This window comes from Microtus ochrogaster, unplaced genomic scaffold, assembly GCF_000317375.1.
Source record: "Microtus ochrogaster isolate Prairie Vole_2 unplaced genomic scaffold, MicOch1.0 UNK10, whole genome shotgun sequence".
Taxonomy (NCBI): domain Eukaryota; kingdom Metazoa; phylum Chordata; class Mammalia; order Rodentia; family Cricetidae; genus Microtus; species Microtus ochrogaster.
In genome coordinates, this window is record NW_004949108.1 from 7,496,423 (window position 1) to 7,512,923 (window position 16,501).

The 16,501-nt window shown below is 43.7% G+C and overlaps 1 protein-coding gene across 3 annotated transcripts in view; it reads right to left on the reverse strand.

The window, feature by feature from the left end:
* Positions 1 to 16,501, reverse strand: part of Nbas (neuroblastoma amplified sequence) — a 313,151-nt gene that overhangs the window by 66,438 nt on the left and 230,212 nt on the right. For all 3 annotated transcript variants that reach the window (XM_026788959.1, XM_013353527.1, XM_005366539.3), the window contains exons 43-44: positions 14,968 to 15,218; positions 13,424 to 13,758 (exon numbers count right to left, since the gene is read on the reverse strand). In XM_026788959.1, coding sequence (XP_026644760.1) covers positions 13,424 to 13,758; positions 14,968 to 15,218 — 586 coding nt within the window. The remainder of the gene's footprint in view (positions 1 to 13,423; positions 13,759 to 14,967; positions 15,219 to 16,501) is intronic.

The following is a 16,501-nucleotide window of genomic DNA, read 5'->3' on the forward strand; positions in this document are numbered from 1 at the left end:
CTCTCTCTCTCTCTCTCTCTCTCTCTCTCTCTCTCTCTCTCTCTCTCACACACACACACACACACACACACACACACACACACACACACACTGTGTCTCTCTAAGTGCCCCTGAAGCCGTGTGGAACTGACTCAGAGCTAACACTGGTAGATAAGCTCAGGCAATCCAGACTTGAGGTAATGAGCACCTGGCAAGCCAGGGACATAGAGGCTGACCAAGGGTATGGGAGTATGCACAGTGGGAACTTTCTGCTTGTTACATGCATGCATGCGTGTGTGTGCTTACACCATATCTCTTTGAACACAAATTAGAAAGCAACATCACTCACTCACCGATGGGGGAGAGTATCCTACGACTATTCGCAGCACAAAGTCTTATGATGAGGCTAACAGCACAGACTACAGCAGACAGACAGGGGGCTCCATGACAGCAAATACCACTGAGATAATTAACCAAGTCATTGGCCTCGTCTCTGAGTCACATGAGCTGGTGATGTTTCCATCAGCTAAAGGGTCATTTTTATCAGATGTATACTTGTGTCTAAAATCATTCTCAAATTGATGTGTATTCACACAGGAGAGATGAGACCCCTTATGTACAAGGGAGAATGTTATCTCAGCAGAAGAACTTTGCCAATTGGGCCTGGATGAGACTTAAGGTCGGCTTCTGACAGGACCATGCTATTGTGTATCTCAGCACCTCAATTCACCAGACTGAGGGGCTGCGATGTTAAGTATGAAACTTCCTATGCATCCCCGGGACCATGTAAATTTCAACTGATTTGCTCTATCCTCATGACAATGTATAAAACCCATGCATTGATCCCTCAGGCTTTTCCACATAAATATGGCATGGAGAACCCATCAGGTGAACTGGAGATGAAATGGCCGCACTGTGGCTAAGGAGCTTTGCTGAGTGAGTCAGCTAACAGTGTTGACAAGACAATACAAAGTCCTAAGGGGCAGTTTCTAGAAATACAACATAAGGCCATATAAACAGGTACATGGCTGTAGCACAGTAACAACCACAGCCAAGCCCCTCCCAACTTGTCCCATCAAATTCTGTGATGGCCTTCACAGTGGGGTGTCCTGGTTTCCAGACTGATGCCCTCTGTTCCCTTCTGCAGTCAGTACAGAGTCACTCCTGAGGTGAAAGTCCAATAATCTACCTTAAAACTCATGTCTAACCAATCACTTCCACAATGAAGTCCAAACCTTTAAGTCAGCCTCCTCCTCTTCTCTCTAGCTTACAGCCCTCTGATTCCACTATAGGGTATCTATCCATAGTTAGCTGAAAGTCCTCGGTTATTTCTTACTACATTTGTCTGGAATACAGCCTCTTCAAGTCTGTCCTGCTGTGGGGCAATGACAGGCACAGCACACACACAGACTCAGGAGCAGTACCTCTTCTACAATGGCGTCCTTCCTGGAGTGTCTCAGGCCCGACTGACTTAGGTGTTAACTGCTTATACTTTCTTCATTCACTTAACACCTTCACCTACGAGTGCTCCCCATGACCACCAAACAAGTAAGAGCAAGTGGCACCCCAAGACCTTAAGTTCTGAGGGTTCTTGCTCACAACCTGGCAAAGAGCTGCAATTATCTGGAAGGACAAAGCAGGGTTTTTTATCACAAATCCCTCCACTGCCCAGGTTTGGGACATACTCATAGACTGCAAACAGGAGTTAAATCTGGCTGTAAGTTTGAAAAGCAGTAAATGGCAGGAAGGGAGCCTGCAGGATGAACACAGTGGAGCAGCGAGAGGCAGGCCACTGAAGAGTCGGTGGTGCCGACTGATGAGGCCTGCCAAGGAAAGGCACACCTTGGAGGGAGTTAGTTCCAGACCTCCTGTCCCCCATTGCTCCTTTTCATGTTAAATATGTTTTAATATTGGCTGTGTATTATTCTGAGATTTATTTACTTCTCTGTCCTTTCAAGGATTTACACCACAATGCATTTAAAGCCTCTAAGCTTCATGGGAAGGGGGCTGCAGCTCTTCCCTGCCTTATTAATGAAGACAACTCTGAGCGTGCATCCCTCCAGATCCTCTCCAGGGGTAGGGGCATTGCCATTTGTGACTATATGGTGCACATGATTGCTGACCAATTTCCCATTTCTTACTCAATTATCACCTTCGTCAATTTGAAATGATTTCCCAAGCAAAAGCAGAGAATGAGTTCATCTTGCTAGCTGGGCAAGGAATTATGATCACCCCAGATGCACCTCTGTAGCCAAATCAGCAAGCAAAGGAAGAATGCAATGCAAGGCTTTGAGGCAGGCATGGGCCTGAGTTCTGGCCTATCACGTCTACCAGTTAGCTAACTGTTCTGAATCTCTTTCTTGCCTGGTAAGGTTAGGGATGGGCATGTGTGTCCACTTCTCCTTTAAGCTCTAGGACCACAACTGGTGTAGATCAAGCTCTATGCAAGCTGTGAAGGACAGTACTTAGCTGTCTTCTAAGGAAAGTTTGCGAAACTCAGAAGGAATGGAATAATCTTTGAAGAAGGCAAGAAAAGCATGTCACAAACAGGCCACCTGTCTGACAACAAGAATCCTTCCTAATGTGATCACAGGTAAGAGGGTTCTTGCTCATAAAAGTCCATCATCCAGAAGCAGACCTAGGAAGAAGTTGGCTTCTGCTACTACCTGCTATAACATCTCCCACATAGAGGCCAAGAAATTCTGTTAAAAACACCAGTTTAGATCAACACCTCCAGTGGCTTTTCCTTCATTCAAACTTCTATTCAAGCTGGTAACCATTTTATCCCTTGTTGACCTCACCTGCCCCCATTATTCTTCTCCTTCATTCTACATCAATACGCTGGCCTCCTTTTCCTCAAATAACCCCAGCATGCTCCCTGCTGGAGAACCTACAGCATAGCCATCTTCTCTGTGCTCAGCAAATCCTGTCCTGTGGCCTTACTTTGCCAGTCTTTTCTCGAATGGCTCTAACACTGAGGGCTTCTTTGGACATCTTCCTTGACAACAGCCCTGTTGCCTTGCAGCCTGAATCTTTCCCTAGTTTATTCCACACTTGTATCCATGATGATTTCACATGTCTGAATGCAATAATTTTATATTTTAGTTTAGTTTCTATCTCCCACTAGAGTATATTCCTAATGCTAGAGATGTTTGCCTATTCTGTTCAGCGATATATGCCAAGCGTTGAGACTGATTCCTGACGTGTAGTGCATATAATCTACTAGTGCATTACAGATTATCTAAATTTGAAGCTTAAAATCCATATTCCACAAGAGCTTCTATGAGGCATAAATCTGGAAATGGCTCGGATTAACTTCCATCTACCTATATGACTGGTATAGAGAAAAAACCTGACTCCATGCCTAGTCACATGGCTGCTGCCATCCGTGTTCCCTAGTCATGGGGCTTCTTCAGTAAGTTGCTCAAAAATGGCAGCTAGGTTATCCAATGTGTGTAACATAAACAGAAGCTCAGACTCTGTATAGCCTGGTTATTAACATCCTTCTCACCTCGCTGGCTGTCCCTTCCACTCTATTTGTTTGAGGAACATCAGCAAGTCCTACCCACTTTCTAAAAGTGGAAATTACACAGTGGCTTAAATCTTAGTGAGGCCATCTTGGAAACTCGCACACAGCAATCCTCAATGACCCACTATTCAGAGCTAGGAACAGAGCTCTAAGGTTGCAGGATATCGCCTACCAGGCACAAAGCCTGGAAGTCAAGTCACAGTATTGTTGAAAAACTTGTTTATTGAATGGATGAACTAAGCAATAATATATACTTGAAGAAAGGAAAGACTAGCCAAATGGAAAACCAGACCGACTTCTCCAAGAGCCTCCTACGATGACAATGAGGACAACTGATGTGGGAGGTCCTTCTGTATATGTATTACTTTTATTGGTTAATAATAAAACTACTTTGGCCTATGGCAGGACAGAATATAGTCATGTTGGAAGGGATATATAGAGAGAGTAGGTAGAGTCAGGGAGACACCATGTAGCTGTCAAAGGAGACAGACACTGCAGGAACCAGAACCTTACTGGTAGGCCACAACCTCGTGGTAATACATAGATTAATAGAAATGGGTTAATTTAAGATGTAAGAGCTAACTAGAAAGATACCTAAGCCATTGACCAAACAGTGTTGTAATTAATATAGTTTTGTGTGCTTATTCAGGTCTGGGCAGCCAGGAAATGAATGAATAGTCTCCGTCTATGCAAATGGCGCCAGTGAGGAGCAAGTACATAAACATAAAACCTGAGAGAGCTTGGGAAGGAATGCTAGACACAAAAGAAGAGAGTTAAGCACAGCTGAGGGAACCTTAAGAACCTTAATGGTCTGAGCAGTCAGGAAACAAAGGAGCAGTCTCTGCCAACAGACAATGACGATGACTTTAAGCAAATGGAAAATGGATAAACCAGACAAAACCAACTACTGAGGAACAGGTAATGCCATGTGTAACCTTTCCTTGAGAATGCATGGGCACTGAGAGGGGAGACCATCCCGAGTCGGTGTAAGCACCCCAGGTCTCACAATGGAAACTCCCCTGTCTTTGAACAGAGAGAACATGCACAGCAGAAAAGCAGGGAGGGACAGTGGTTCCTGTCTCTGAAGATGGAAAAAGACTGTGAGTCAATGAATGACAGCGGCCACCAGACATCAGAGGAGACAAAGAGGGATTACCATAGAGCCTCCAGAAATCACTGCCGTTTTCCCTGTCTTGATTTTAGCCCAGTGAAACTATAGCCTTACATCAAAACTATACTGCTATAGACAATATAGATTTGTGATATTTAAGTCAATAAATATCTTTTCAGAGGGACACAAAATAAAATGGACCAAGAATGTGATTAGATTTGGAATATGATGATGGGGACCCGAGGGGGCTGATTTTCTACTCTAGCGAAGACCTGCCACAGTGGAGGAAGAAGAGGCACTATTTCTCCCATCCAAGTACTAACCAGGCCCGACCCTGCTTAGCTTCCGAGATCAGACGAGATCGGGCGCGTTCAGGGTGGTATGGCCGTAGACGAAGAGGCACTATTTCTATGTTACAGAAAAAACAAACAAACTCCACAGGTAGATGCGGACTCCATATACGAAGAGCAGTGACACATCCAAAAATGAATAAATTGCCTCTAAAATTGTAGGCTCCTTAAAAAGGAAAAGCTCCTTATCTGGTGAAGTCCTCTAACAGTGGAGGAGATAGAGCTAGAATTGGAATTCTGGCTTAGCTACAAACTTACTTCTCACTTTGAAATTATCTAACCCCTAACCTTGAGCTGACTTTGCAAAGGAGATTAGAACACTTGCAGTGTTTACTGGTGATAAGGGAAACTGTTAGGTCAGTCCTGGTACACAGTAAGTGGTCAATAAACCATAGCCACCACTTTACGTCACACAGGACAGAAGAGCTCTAAGGCCTTAGTTAGGGTCAGTGTGACACTCCTTTGAAAAGGAGCTTTCTCTTTCTTCAGTTTCTTCTTTTGCCTATAAACCAGGACCTTTTCATTATGAGTCTAAAGAAAGCAAATGCCACTTCACACTTTCCTCTCCCACTTCTCTGCAAGTGACATGGCGGGAAGACACTGATGTCTACACCTAGTCCTGCCCTTCCCCCTAGGGGTCTACCTGGCTGTTGTGACAGAGAGTTCTTCTATTACTTGTGTCTTTCACTGGCGGTCATGTATGGTTCAGGGTCACACAGGTTCAAGAGTGCATCAAACATGTTCATGTGGATACTGACCATTTGAAAGGACCTTGTGTCTCGGTGAACTTATAATGTGTCATCATTTCCATCACCCAGTGCTTTGGCACTTCTGGGTTCCAGGGCTGTGCATGCACCATCAAGCGCTCAGGCAACTTACATAGTCACCCAGGGCCCTGAAGCCCGACATGACCTATATGCAGCATGGTCATGTGATCTACACATGACACAGCTACATAAACCCCTGTGTGTAAGCGTTAGACAGCCTCTAAGAGCTGGACAAACCTGCTCCATGCTCTTTTCCTGCACCAACTTCCTCAGGCCTGTGCACGGCACATCTCTTTCTCAATAAACTCTTAAAGTGGGTTCTGTGGTGTGTCTTGTAATCCGTTCTTGGTAGTTTCATTGGTTCTGTGTCTCTCTTGGACTGGTGTCCTCTCTCAGGCCACTTGGAATGGTCCTATCTGGTCCTCAATTCCTGTACCAATGGGCCTTACGTTGATTTGACCTAGCCCTTGACCCTTGCATTATCCCACAGACGTTTGTAGTTAATTGCCATTGGGTCCTCACCTTTCTTACATTCTTAGCTATGGGAAATAAACTCTCAAAACTATCAAGTTCAACTTCCCCACCCCCGGGATGTCATTTAGAGACCCTGGAACCTCAAAGCTTAATAATGCCTTACAGATTCACAAGCTTATCCACCCTTGTACTAAGAAATGGTTGCGAGTATCCTTTAGATAATAACTGAAAGTGACCACCTAATGGCACCTTAGATCCCGAATATTCTGTGGGAGCTCTCTGACTTGTCAGCGCACAGGCAGATGGACAGAGTTTCCTTATATCCAAGCCTTTGTCTGTCTAAGCTTGAAGCCCTCTGTCCTTACAAGCTGATGCCATGCCGCAGCAGCCACCCAACTCTAGCACCCACTTTTATCCCTCCTCTCAGGTGCTTGCATGATGCGAAGGAGCCCAATCCTGACACAACCTAGCTGGCCGCACTTCTCCCATTGCAAGGGGTGGTCAGTGTGGATGGGCTGGTCGAGGTACTCTTAGAACTCTCACATAGAACAAAAACTGGGTTTTTATATGTCTAATTCTACCTCTTTCATAAAACTATTCCAATATATTATCCATTCTTACTGTCTCACCTTTCATGATATTTTTATGGTCCTAAGTAATCACCTACTTCCTGAGGAGTGCAGGGGAGTTTGGGTGCAGGTCAAAGTACATACAGATGAGGTTCCCCAGATTAATGCAGCATACCGCCCACACCCCAGGGCAGAGGTGTCCTAAAGCAAGATTCACACTGGGATTATAACACCCAGGTGGTATTTTAGCTAGAGACCAGTTTATGACTTGCCTCTTGGCAGGTCTCCATAAGGCTAGCCTCAAACCAGAAGGCTATGATAAACTATTAGATGTTGTTCAGGATACAAATAAAAACCCTTCTGCATTCCTAGAATGCCACACAAAGGTTCCCTTGCAGTATACTAAATTTAGATCCAGAGACCACAGAGGGCAAACAGCTCCTCAGGATACATTTCCTTTCCCAGAGCTTCCCCGATATTACGTCTAAACTTAAGAGTTTGGAGAAAGGCCCCTTGACCCCACAGGCAGAAATCTTAGAGCTGGCTTTTAAGGTGTGCCAAGGAGGGCATGATAAGAACTGTAGAGAGAAATGTCAAATGCTGGCCAAGGCCATCTGACTGGCTGAGGTGACTGACTGTCCTGCCTGTGCCGCTTGCTTGCCCCTCGAGGAGCAAAGGCTGCCAGGCCCATGTTTCAAATGAGGTAAAACTGGGCATTGGGCCCAGATGTGTCCTAATCTTCATATTGGTCCCATGAGACTGTGTCCAAAGTGCCATAGGGAAGGGCATTGGGCAATCAATTGTCCTTGTGCACATTGTTACATGGAGACATCAGACACAGATGACTCCCAAACAGACTTTCTAGGTTTGGCCATGGACGATTGAGGTTGCCTGGGCTCCCTTGACACAACCACAACCATCATCTGTAATAGGAGCCGTAGGTAAATATCCCGGTATCAGGACAGTCCATCTACTTTCTCTTGGACACCGGAGCCACATACTTGGTACTGAGGGAGTTTAGGGGACCTACCTCTCCTTCTAGTTTCCCTATTGTTGGGGTAGGAGGACAGCCTTACCTACCTCATCAGACTCCACCACTTAATTGTATTCATTTTTAGTCATGCTAACCTGTCCTGTACCTCTTATGGGAAGAGGTTTTTTGGTTAAATTGGTAGCATCTATTTCGTTTGCCCCTTCCATTCATCTGAGCCCAGGCTTGCCAGCAGCTCCTCTCCTCTTCCTCCTAGCCTCCTAGCTCCAATATGTCATTTCCTTTGCCGGCCTCTCAGGTGGACCCCCTACTCTGGGACACCCAAAACCTCTCTATTGCTAAACCCCATCACCCCATTGCCATCTAATTATAGGATCCTACCAGGTGCATTACCCAAGCTCAGTACCCTTTCTCACTCCAGAGCCTTAGGGGACTTAAGCCTAGCATCTCTGACCTTCTAAGAAAAAAGCTACTTTGTCCCACCCCTTCTCCTTTTAATACCTTTATTCTTGCAGCTAAAAAACCTAACGGAAACTACGGCCTGGCTCAAGACCTCTGGCTCATTAATTCTGCAGTGGTCCCTTTTTATCCTGCAGTGCCTAACCCTTACACACTTCTTTCCACTATCCCTCTAGGCTGTATCGCCAATGTCATATTGAAATTTCCAGTTAACTATTCAGCTGTTGCTGGAGAGAACACCATTAAACACAGAGCCGGAGGTGCAAAGACTGTCAGATGCCAAGGTAGTAAGAAACAATAACAGTCTGGGGATATTCACACCCCAAATTCAAAAGGGAGACTCACAAAAAAGATGTTAATATAACATGTTTATCATTGACTACAGTGGTGTCTCCTGGACGTTAAGGTAATACCATGATGCTAAAAGAAACAAGTGCCTTAAGGTTTGCTTCAGGGAAAATATCAAAAGGTCTAATAATTCCCTCTTCTTCCCCTCCTCCTTGCTCACTGTACAACTATCCATAATCTTCTATTCCAACACCTTACTACCATAACCATGAGCTTTTAGTGTGTCTAAATTTATCTATTTTTATAAATTTAAACATTCTCATAAAGTTCAGAGAGCCAAACTGGACCTACCTGAACAGACCAGACTCACCCAGGACAACTATCATTTAACTCTTCCCTGGTCTCCCAGGACAAGTATCATTTAATTCTTCCTTGGTCTTGAGACCCCTGGGAAACTCCCTCCTCCATTCTGGGAACCCTGGGGAACCCCCTCCATCTCTCAGAATTCCTGGGAAACTCTCTCCTCCATCTCAGGAACCCTCCTCAATTTTTCATCTTAGGACCCTCCTTCCTCAATCACCAGGATTTAAAACATTTTTAAACATAATCTGCCTTGCCACCATCTTGTCAAGTCCAAGCTGCTAGCCAGATAGTTCCACAGAGCCCAGAAAACACTGAAGTAACTAGCTACCCCAGGACATGGCCAAGTACCCCAACTCTCTAATATCCACAAGCCAGCAGAAAGTAGTCTCCAGAGACCCAATACCCAATTCCCACCCATCAACTACCTGTAACCACCCCCAAATTTTTATAATAAACAAAAGGGTGAAATGTCATCATTTCCATCACCTAGCACTTTGGCAAAATGTCTAGCCACCGCAAGTGCTGGCACTTCCGGGTTCCAGGGCTGCGCATGCACCATCAAGTGCTTAGGCAACTCAAGCCCTATGTGACCTACGTGCAGCATGCTCACATGATCTATACATGGGACAGCTATGTAAGCTCCTGTGCGCATGCGTTAGGCAGCCTTTAAAAGCTGAACCCACCTGCTCCATGCTTAATTCTTGAACCAACTTTCTCAGGCCTGCACTCGTGTCTTTCTCTCAATAACCTCCTAAAGTGAATTCTGTTGTATGTTTTGTGATCCGTTCTCACTCGCAAACTCCCCTTCACATCTTACACTGGCCACATGTTGGGACAATAAAACAAAGGACAACTTCACCTACGTTACATTTCAAACTCCCTAGGTATCTAGCTCTACTGTAAGCACTAACTAGAATTTGCCTCTCTGGAGCCTGTGAATAGAAATAAGATAGCCCTTTCCATGAGCATGGAGTGAGCTACAGGCCTGCCTGTGTGTCTGGCAGGGTGGGGTGAAGATCTAGATAGTTCACGATGAACAAGGTTGACAGGAGAAGTAAGCCACATTCCCCTCTCCAGTTCCTACCAATAACAATGCTGAAATTTCTACTAAACTATTTTTATATATTTATGGTCCTGCACTCATGTGGTGCACATAAATTCATGTGGCTACAAACATATGCATAAAAATAATAAACGAGTCTTAGAAATTTGAAACTATCTTTTGTGCAAACACCGAACTGAACTGTGAGAGTTATTCTTACTAGAGATGGTAACTTTTAGTGAAGTCCATAAAGTATCAGGGGTCCCAAAACAATGTCAAAGTTTGGTGTGTAAACTATAAGAAGTTCTTAATTACTTCAAAAAATGTTAAAAGTAAAAATTGTCTTCATAATGAAAGTAATGTATTATTTACCTATTTCCAGCGTGTTGACGTCATACTCAAAATGTAAATGCAATCGTAGGTGAAGCTGTGAGGACTTACATAAAAGTCACTGCAGGGCACTGACATTCCACGTAAGAAGTAGTTAAGTTTATTAAGTAAAATTCACTGTATCTATCCATCAATATTCCACGTGAAGAAGTGAGATCTGTGCATGTCACTGTGTAGACAAGTGTCATCAGGACACTGAATCTGTGCAATCATGCGAACCGGGAGCTTACAGCCTGAGCTTTGTGAGCAACTTTTTTTTTTCCTTCAAAAAGCAGCTGACAAATATCTGGTACATACTTTCTTCAAACTGAAAAAATCTACCAATTCAAGGGAAACAGTGCACAATATTTGTTTTCAATGATAAAGTTTGAAAAACAAAATGAAAAAAAAAAGGAATCTTACATCTCTCACTCTTAGATTGACAGTATCTGAAAAAAAAAATCAAGATTTATCTGATGAAAGCCTGGTGCTCATGGTACCACACGCAACTTCTTGACACTGAACAATGCAATGTCTCAACATTTGAGTGATCTTCATCATCCAGTGCACCAATATTTCCAAATGCCTAATGCAATTACATTTTTACTTTAGATTTCTTACTGCAGCTAGTATTTAAAACGTTTCATGTTTGAGTAGAATATCAAAATACACCCCAAAGTAGTGGCTACTACACCATGCTCTTTCCTAACCACGTCTGTGTACACTGACTTTTCTTTACGACTGCAGTCAGAACAACAGTCTAAATGTAGAAACAGGGCACAGAGTCCAAGCCAGCTGCCTGCGACGGCCCTCCCCAATTGTCCAGCTGCTGCTGCCTGCAAGGCTCTGAGCTCCCTGCTTCCAGCTGTGGGGAGCTGTGACCCAGGCTTCAGTGTCTTTTGCTGATGCAGTCACCATTCGAGTCACCTCTCAGCCATAAATGACCCTTCACCACCACTCCTGTAACTGCCTGCTACCCACACTTCTGTAAGAACCCCTAATAAACAAATTGGCTTACCAAGTCAGGCTTTGGTGACAGCCAGACCTACTATTGCTGGTTCCCTTTCTGGGGTGAGGAGACACATGCTCACGTCTCCCTGGGAACAGTGTTAGCCACCCTTGCATGTCTGCACCTGAGACAAAAGTGTTTCCAGTTGCTGAAGTTAACAAGGTGGGGCCACTCCAACCAACTCAGCAATTCAGGCTGCAGCAGATACACATCTTATCCTTTTCCCCTCTGCATACCCGTCACCTCAAGCACTGGAAAAGGGTAGCCACTACATACGACATAATGCTATTTGGAGAATGATGTCCCCAGAGCATCTGAGAATTCTGCTAATGCAAATGTTAATTAAACAACTGTTGGGACAAGTAGGGAAAGAGACCATTGGCATGCTCGCTGTGGATTCAGCCCATGATGCAGACGTCAGGAAATTCCTGTCTGAATTTTAGTATCTGAACAATTGCTGACTGTCTTGCTAGGCGCTCTAGAAAAAGCTTACGTATTCTTTCTAAAGATTTCTCTCTGAATTAACTGTGGGCACGCTCCTGAAAACTGTGTACTGTGGATGAGTAACACACACTCACTGTACACTTGTAGCATCGTGCACAAGCTGTGGGAACATCTGGTGTTTTGAAAATTTCAACAAATCCAGTTGTATCCATCTTCCAAATGTGTCCTCTAACATGTGGGGCTTGTGTCTCATATCACACACTCTCTCTCTTTCCTTCTTTCCTCCCTCCCTCCCTCCCTCCCTCCCTCACTCCCTCCGCCTTTTCTCCCTCCATGTCTCAGTGCTGCATAGTTTTGAATACCCGCTTTATCTAAATGCCATAAATAGCAGCTCTAACCAGAAAATAAAAAGCCAAACAATTAATAAAATGGGGAGAGATTTTAAACCTAGACTAAAGATACAGATTGCAAGGCAATTATTTTACATTTATAATTTTCCTGTTGCACTAGAAATCTCACTTTTGAGAACAGTCCATGAGAAAGCAATGCTGCACCTGGATTACTCCACCTGAGTTAAGGGAACAACATAGTAATTGACCTCGGTCAGAAATCTCAAGGTCCAAATCAGGAGCAGAAGGAGAGGGAGCACGAGCAAGGAACTCAGGACCGCGAGGGGTACACCCATACACTGAGACAATGAGGATGTTCTATCGGGAATTCACCAAGGCCAGCTGGCCTGGGTCTGAAAAAAGCATGGGATAAAACCGGACTTGCTGAACATAGCGGACAATGAGGACTACTGAGATCTCAAGAACAATGGCAATGGGTTTTTGATCCTACTGCACGTACTGGCTTTGGGGGAGCCTAGGCAGTTTGGATGTTCACCTTACTAGACCTGAATGGAGGTGGGCGGTCCTTGAACTTCCCACAGGTCAGGGAACCTTGATTGCTCTTCAAGCTGATGAGGAAGAGGGACTTGATCAGGGGATGGGGAGGGAAATGGGAGGCGGTGGCGGGGAGGAGGCAGAAATCCTTAATAAATAAAAAATAAATAAAAGAAAAGAAAACATAGTAATTGACCGAATCTTCCGAGCCAGCCATGTGCTTTTTCCTCATAAAATTATACACACAAACAACTGTGTCACACACTTTCAAATAGTTCACAGAATCTTGAAAGCCTATGATTAAGGTTGGTTTAGGGAGTCAAAGGGCTCAGATACCAACACAGAGCACCAGCAACAACGGCATGCAATCCCAAAGATACCCAATCACCATGTCCTACTCTGCATCATTCATATTCATGGAGAAGACCCTAAGGGCTCAACCAGAGTCCAGAAAGGAGTCAGACTAGGTTCTCAGTAAAATGAAACAAGGATGGACAATGGACTCCCTTACACTTCATAGTTTAAAAAAAAAAAAGAAGGATGTTGCTATGATAATGATGACATACCCATAAGAACTATAACAGCTCAAAATATATGAGTAAATCACTGCTTTTATTGTTTCTTTATATGTAATTGGAGAAAGTGATTTCTCAATTAAGCTCAGTAAAAAAAAGCAGTCAAATGTATCTTTTTCTACTTCAAGGAAGAAAATAAAACCCAATCTATAGAATGTAAGTACAATTTTCTTTTCTCCCCAAGTACTCTCAATCTGCCTTCAAACACTTTTTCAGTTACCTTGGACACAGCTTCTGGAGAAAATGTAATAGCATCCACAACAGTGATGAGGTCATCTGGACACAGGCGATCAAAGTACTTCAAGCAGATGTCATAGGCATGCAGCCACTCCGGGGATGACTGTGGGGCCTGCTTGATGAGCTGAGGATCTCCGGTCCAGAACAACTTCTGCAACCAGACAGTGTACAGAGAGCTGGGGGAAAGCATCCGCCCATCCTTCTCAGGGATTCTGGGAACAAGTTTGGAAATAGATAGGATGTTCTGACTCGTGAGCACCGGCTCCAGTGCTCCGAGCGCATCCCCGCTTTCATCTGTCAACTTCTTATAATTAAGACCTATGGGGAGAAGAGAAGGGAGGAAGTGGCTGACTCAAGTGGAAACACGCACACACCTCAAACACTCAGAGCCCCTTGGATGGCTAAATTAAAAGACAGCAATTTATACTGTGAGCTTTAGGCTTTCAAGAGAAGATCAGATTCTAGTTCTAGCCCCAGCCTTGACCTACACTGTACAATCCCACATCACTCAATTTACACAACTCTCCGGGTCCTTCTCTGTACTCTTGCCTTGCCTACAGCTCATGGCTCCTCTGCACCTACGCTGTCTTCCATAAGCACAGTCACCAGTCTGCCCATTTGTCACCGGCTACTTAAGACAGCTCTCAGAACAACTGATAACCTAAAGGACATTCTCACAGTTGCCATGGAAAGAAGATGAATATAAACCAAAGTGCCACATAAAGTATGGAGCACTGCAGAGATTTAAGGTAGGTGACCCCTTTCATTTCCCAGCTATAAGTGCATGGACACCACACTACCCACTTCTAAAATGCATCAAGGTGCAAAGCTTCCTCTTTACATGTCCTGAAAATATTTTTTTGTATATATATATACATATATATATGTATATATATATATGTATGTATATATAAAATTTACATAGTTAATATTGCACATATATGTTTAAGGCTTTAACTTCTTTTATGTGAATGTGTGAGTACCAGCATTCATGTCTGTGCACAACATGTGTAGGTGGCCATGGAGGCCAGAAGAGGGTGTTGGAGCTCGTGGAGCTGAGGTTGTCTAGGAAATTGTAAACTGCCTAACGAGCATGCTGGGAACCAACCTAGGAATTCAGTAAGAAAGAGCAGCAAGTGCTCTAATGCTGACCTACCTTTCCAGCCCTACAAGCGCCATGACTATTTTAAATAAATGGTTCTACTAAAGTGAAATTCTGCCAAACTGCCTAAGACTAATGGCCCAATCATGTCATTTTAAAATAGCAAATATGACAAAAGAAGGTTGTCCACAGCAGATCCACCTGAAATCACTAGGAAATTTCAGGAGACGTCTGTCTTTTCCTGATGCAGAATGTTCTCACTGCAGGGCAAAGGAGCTGGAAGATGCTAGCTAACGTCAATCTCCTCCACAGACCTGTGGATTCACTCTCAGTGACAGTTTACAAACACAGCTGGATGCAAGCAGAAGACTAATCCCAAGGTTTCATTTAGAAGGGAGGGGCCAGCAGGAACAGACGTGTCCTACCTGATGCAACAACTTTAAATTTCTTCAGTAGGCGAATGTGGGTTTCTGGTTTAATAGAAGCTGTCTCGAAGTCCGCGCAGCCACACGCTTCCAGGAGAGTGAAGTAATACAGCAGCCTTTCATGATCGAGGCCCGCGATGGTGGGGTAGATATACTTGACCATGTGCTTATGAAAGGACTCAGGATCTGTCTTCAAAGTGTCAAAGAGATGAAGGGTTTGGGCTCGCTTTTCAATTTCTCCTGTGCACAAACTGAAATCAAGAATCAAACAGTCTCTGTTATCATGTTGTTCCCTTAATAAACATGATAATAAGCCCTGGAGGAAAGGCTAATTGTGTATGTGTGTGTGTGTGTGTGTGTGTGTGTGTGTGTGTGTGTGTGTGTGTGTGTCATGCTGTGGAAAGAGCTCACAGAGATGCCTGATACAGTGAGCACATGGAAGTCAAAGAACAACTTCTAGGAATTGGTTCTTTCCTTCCACCATGGGTCCTGGGATGCAATTCAGGCCACAACGTGAGCCATCTTGTTGGCCCAGAGATAATAAGTCCTTTCTTATTAGCCACAAGCCCTATGCCGTGGGTATAAAGTGAAACAAACAAGAAGTAGAGGTCTGCCATCCTACTATGTAACCTTTCTCACATGTCACCACAGGCAGAGCCATAGCTGCCCTGAGAAACAGGCATTCCGAAAGTTCCAGGACTGTCTATTCTTGCCAGCTAGCTCATAAGATAGGAAATTTATTCTAAATAATTTACGATCTCCACACATATGTGCAGAAGTACATACAAAATAAGCAATAAATAAAAATTTAAAATGTAAGAATAAACTAGCAAGGGGAAGAATAAAATTTCAACATTTGGCATGTCTTACATCTGAAAGTATTGAATTAATAATATTCAATAAACATCAACTTCATGCCATGTTCAAGTTAAAACAGGAAAGAGATAATTATGCTTTCAATACTATGTATAGAACTGCTTCTTGAATAAAAGATTCATCTTAATATTTTCATACTAATTTAAGTATCTTTTTATAAGAACTCAAATTCTAACATAAACTTTAATAAGAGTTATTTAAGGTTAATCTGATGAGGTAAAGAAAAGATCAGGATATTTGTCTGCTGAACGAGTTGTCTAGATTTGTTTAACTGGAGAGACAAGAAGACTTCATTTGGTCCCCTGTTTTCCTCTAGACAGTCAACTCAGGTCTCTGAAAATCTCAGGGCCCTGGAATGTGTGTGACTCCTCAGGGCACTCCACCACACTAATAGAAATGGTGCTTTCAATACTTGGGGGACACTGTACTTAGTCATATAGTAAAATCACAAACAAGCTTCTTCGTAATTTGAAAAAAATGAAGTCTGAGAATGATGAAGTGAGAAAGAAAATTGTAAACTGTGTAACCCCATTAAGACGACCCACACACTGTGTAACCCCAGTAAGACAACCACACACTGCGTAATCCCACTAAGACAACCACACACTGCGCAATCCCACTAAGACAACCACACACTGTGTAACCCCATTAAGACAAC